The 5,172-nt window shown below is 36.8% G+C and overlaps 1 protein-coding gene across 1 annotated transcript; it reads right to left on the reverse strand.

Annotated features, from left to right (window-relative positions):
• Positions 1-2,338: 2,338 nt before the first annotated feature.
• On the reverse strand, positions 2,339-4,679 carry LOC112093342 (putative disease resistance RPP13-like protein 1). The gene is made up of 2 exons (XM_024171551.1): positions 2,642-4,679; positions 2,339-2,421 (listed from the first exon to the last, which is right to left on the reverse strand). The coding sequence occupies exons 1-2, from the start codon at positions 4,677-4,679 to the stop codon at positions 2,339-2,341; spliced, it is 2,121 nt and encodes a 706-aa protein (XP_024027319.1).
• Between the last annotated feature and the right edge of the window lie 493 nt (positions 4,680-5,172).

Genomic DNA, 5,172 nt, shown 5'->3' on the forward strand with positions numbered 1-5,172 from the left:
GCTGACAGGAAATTCTTGTTTCTGACAGTTCTTTTTTTTTTCTACTACTTATTTACAGTTCAACTTTTAAATCCTCGTCTGCTTTGATATCACGTTAAATTCTTACTCGCGTAATATCTTAAACTGTGTCAAGTCTTGAAATTAATTCTAGACTGAATAAATTCTAAATTTAACTTTTCTGCATTATATCCCGAGAATGACATTGTTTCTGACAGTGTCAACTCCCGAGCTCACATTGTACCCTTCTACTATAGGTATCTATCTTGTGACTTTAACCTAGCTGTCTGGCAATTAAGACATTGTACCCTTCTATTATAAGTATCTATCTCGTGACTTTAACCTAGCTGTCTGGCATTTAAGGATTTTCTCTTCTTTAAAAATGTCAGTGCATTTTTTTTACGCTGCTAACATCATGCTGTGTTTGGAGATTCTTGAAATTAAGATTCTCAAACTATACTTGTACTGAAAATTATTCCGCCTTAAAGTATGGCAAGAATTTATCGATCGAATTTACTTGATCGAAAACATGAACTTAACATGAAATCTGCTACAGAATTTAGGAATACATATATTGATTCCATAAATCCTTCAGTCACATAATAATTTCTAGGAAAATCCTTGGCTTAAATAAATAAATTGTATTATTTAAAGTCTAGAATTTTCTTAGTCATTACACCACGCTTCCGACACTGATGTCCACGGCGGCCCACTCTGGATGGCCCACTCTGGCTTTTCCAGGTCGCCCCTTCCGCAACGTGGGCCTGAAGAAGAGCATGCTCTGATACCAATTGTTATAACCCTTGGGTAGAACTCATCCCTAATGCTATGTTTGGTTGGAAGGAAAGAAAATAGGATAGAAAGGAAATATGGAAGTGATGGAAAATAGCAATGATGGAAAGGAAATTGATTTTCTTTTATGTTATTTAGTATGAGAAGATGGAAAGAAAATGAGCTTACCTTCACTTGTTTGGTATTGGAAGTTAAATTAGGAGGAAAGAAAAAATCTTACTCGTAAATTACTTTTATACCCTTAAATTTTTTGTTTTGATGGAGAAAATGGTAGTTTAGTAACTTTGCTCACTTTAATGAGTTGTCCCCATTTCTTGTGGAAAGAAAAAAAATAGTGGGGCCCACATGTATTATTTTTCACTCTATTTTCTCTTCCTTTCTCTTTTCTCTCCTACCAAACAACATACATTTTCATTTTCCCTCCCAAAATCCCTCTACCTTCTTCCTTCTTTCTACTTTTCTTTCCTACCAAACATACTCTAAAAGCTAGCTTGTAGGGAGAGGGTGCCCAAGTAGTTATAAACCCACATGCTAAGGCCATACTTTAGTAATGTGGGACTCAACTAGGATCCTAGCAAGTTGCAATAGCGATTCATGACTAGATGCAAAATACAAGTCAGTCTGCATAAGATCCTGATCGAGTTATAGAGACTTATAGAGAAACATTTATAAATTATTGGAAATTCTAATTTTTTATCATCTATATAAGAAAATGGTATAAATCTTTTATAAGATAATGTGAATGTGTCATACAAAATAGAATTTTGAATGGAGCAACATAATGGACAGCAATTCAATTCAAATCAAAATTTCATCACACACAACACTAGTAAAATATACCAAAAATACAAGATCCGAGTACCAACAAAGCAAATTAATCAACACTTATTAAGTAAAATGGAACAAAATTCACAATGGAAAGATAAATTCTTTCCTAATATAATTTAAAAGGAAAAAAATAAAACAATTGCCACAGTAGAGGCAAACTAACATAAAGTCTGCTTGTTGATAATTTATTAAAAACTAAAGAACCATACAGGAACATAACAGCATAATATTTTGCCATGAAAATTATCAATTAACCTCCGCAAACTAACTCTAAGAAAATTCACACACAAATATGAAAAGCAAAGCAAAAAAAAAAAAAAAAAAAAAAAAAAAAGAAAAAAACATGTGTCTAACTTGTATATAAAAAGAAGAACGCTAAAGTAGCAGGGAAATATATATAGAAGAAAAAGAAATAAATTTATCAATTGTTATTAACTAAAGTAGAACGAAATTCATATTTATAATACCTGAAGAGAAGATTGGAGCACACTGACGATGGGGAGGGACAGAAATGCATAATGCTTTCTCATACTTTTTCCGAATTGATTGTTATGTTGGGGATGTGTTGATTGTTCCTCTCTGGCACCGCTCTTTTAACAGAGGACACTCCAAGATGAATAAATTAGTAAGAGAAAGGGGAAGCCCTTCTTCTGGCAAGCTCTCTAATTCTTCGCACCACAAAATTTGCAATAGTTCAAGGGAGGTGAGTTGCTGAAAGGCTTTAAGGTTTCTCTGGAAATTCACATCCACAGAGCCATAAGCTTTGAAGAGAGGAGAGTCTTTGCAAATCCCACTTCATACGGTCTGCAATGAGCATTGGGCAGCTATTGATATGTAGTGCCTTTAAATTACTCTAATCTTGGACAATACACTAAATCTATAAATTCAAGAGAGGGATATGCGGAATCAATCTCTACTTGACTTAATGTTGGAAATAGACTCACCATTTCTACACATGTATAAATTTGAATTATTTCCAAGGATGGAAAACAACCCGCGGGTAGTCCAACTTTTAGTTTCTTACAGTCAAGTAAATAGATTTTCTTGAGACGAGGGAAAAGTTCTCCTCTTTGCTCAACTCCAACAAATGACCAATTCTCCAACAAATCCATGTGACTGATTCTTAAGCTTTCTAAGGATGGAAATGGCTTGGTCAAGGAAGTACCACAAAATTCATCTCCTATACTTTCCAACCCATTCATATACTCAATCTCAAGCTTTCTGAGGGAAGGTAATTGCCCAAATGAGGGCAACAAGCAACAACGTTCACAATGAATCAGAGAGACTTCAACGAAGTCACTAAACGATTTATGTGCTACCCAATCTGGGAATATAGTACCCCTGTAACCTCTGATTTTGAGTTTCTTCAGCTTTCCATGCGGTTTCAACGCATCAAGTACTTGTCTTTCTTTTGTTGAATCATCAGTCTCTCCATACTTCCATTCTAAAATAAGCTCAGTAAGCTGCTCTTTGTTCTTCAAATCAGCCTGTATCACGTCCCCAACATCCACCACGTTTTCAAGGCCTAAAATACAAAGACTTCCACACAAAGACTGTAGTTCTCCCAGCTCTTTGATCCGAGAACCACCATTTTCACCCAAGACAAAATAATTTAACATCTGTAGATTTTTCAACTTGCACATCTGTGGCGGCATCTCTTTCAATCTCGTTCCTTCGATCACGAGATGACGTAGGTTGATTAAACAACACATGCTAGTTGGCAATTCTGTAATTGCTTTACAATATGACAACAACAGTGTTTGCAAGTTGTACAGAGTACAAATTGAACTGGGAATTTCTTTGACGTTTGTACGTGATAAGTTCAAGTACCTTAAATGTTTCATATTACCGATTGAATCTGGCAATTTTGTAATAGCAGATTCAAATAAAGAGAGAGCTCTTAAGCGTCCTCCAGCTCCTAGCAACAGTTCAAGCAGGACAGTATCTGTCAACATTGACCTACGCACGTAGGTATATGACAATGGTAAAGCTAGTAGGGTCCTCAAACACTTGGTTTTGGATAAAGCCTCTAATTTCATCATGACATTAGATTCTATTGTGTATGACAAATGACAAGTGTTGCTTGTAAGGCCATCCAGGTCATGGCAATCATTTAACATTAAACAAGACTCGCCAGATATGCGCATAGCTAAATCATGCACAAGATCATGCATAAGGAGAGTTGGTTTTCCAAACCAGTTATTTGATCGTTGAAAGAAGGACCTTGCTATTAGAACATCTAGGTACTCCTTTCCAACATCTTCCAATCTTCTTCCTCTTTCAGGTTGCAAAAGTCCTTCCGCCATCCACAACATGACTACAATTTCTCTATCCTTTTCATGAAACTCGTAATCTTTGGTGAATATTGAGCAATAAGCAAAGCATCGCTTTAGATGTGGAGGTAACCACTGGTAACTCAACCGTAATGCTGGAAGAATATTATTCTTCTGGTTTTCTTGAAATTGCAACTCCCACACGTCACTTTCAAGTATCCCTTTCCACTCCTCCGAACTTGATAACGAGCGTAGAACACCAGCAATTGATTTTATTGCCAAAGGAAGACCCTTGCACTTTTTAACAATTTCTTTACCCATTTCTTGCAAATCCGGATGTATCTGAGAGCCTCTATTTTCAAAGACATGGTTAGCAAACAACTTCCAGCAATCGTCCTCTGATATAATCTCTAGAGAATATGCTGGAACGGTACCCATCCTTGATGCAACAATTTCACTGCGTGTGGTCACAATAATATTACTCCCGTCATCTCCAGAGTTGAAAGGGCTCCTTAAAGCATCCCAAAGTTCGTATTTTTCATTCCAAACATCGTCATGAACAAACAGAAATCTTTTCCCCATCAATAGAGTTTTCAGTGCATTTTGAAGTTGATATAGGTCCTGGATATCACATTTTTGAGAAGTGATCGCCTCAATAATTATTCTTGTAAGTTTAAAAACATCAAAATCCTCTGATACAGTTACCCACACCTTCAAGGCAAAATGATCTTGGACTCTGCTATCATTGTAGACAAGCTGGGCAAGCGTGGTTTTGCCGATACCACCCATGCCCACTATAGGAATCACAGATATCTTACGCCCGCCATTATGATCTGATAACAACATTTCAATGATGGCCTCTTTCTCAGCATCCCTTCCATAGACATCACAAGCATCCACCAAAGGAGCAGTCAGTCTTTGAGGTCTGTTTTGGTAAACACCTTCTCTCAGACCAAGCTCTTCCTTTTGCCTCAAAAGAAGATCCAATCTTCGAAGGATCTCCTCAACTTCAGATTTCACACCGATTTCAAATGCACTATTCGACTTTGGCATGAAGTTGAAGAACGAACTTGCTTTGCTTCCAGATTGATCACTTTCTTCAATTCTGCGCCGAAGAGCTTCGGTGTTGACTTTGTCCATGACGTGGTCTGCCTCATAAAGCACTTGTTTAAGCTCATCAACCCACTTCTTCACGTTTTCATCTGTGAGTTGTTTCAACTCAGCATCATTCGTCAACTTATTAGCAGACAACAACCTGATCTTTAACTCATCAAGAAGCTTA

Source organism: Morus notabilis, unplaced genomic scaffold (assembly GCF_000414095.1).
Source record: "Morus notabilis unplaced genomic scaffold, ASM41409v2 Scaffold1185, whole genome shotgun sequence".
Classification (NCBI taxonomy): Eukaryota; Viridiplantae; Streptophyta; class Magnoliopsida; order Rosales; family Moraceae; genus Morus; species Morus notabilis.

Excerpts from the sequence above, each read along its gene's own strand:
- LOC112093342 (XM_024171551.1), bottom strand. The coding sequence starts at position 4,679 with ATGGGTGGTATCGGCAAAACCACGCTTGCCCAGCTTGTCTACAATGAT. Across the intron at positions 2,422-2,641 it reads GAAAATCTATTTACTTGACT|ACCGTATGAAGTGGGATTTG; the intron begins GTAAGAAACTAA and ends TGCTCATTGCAG.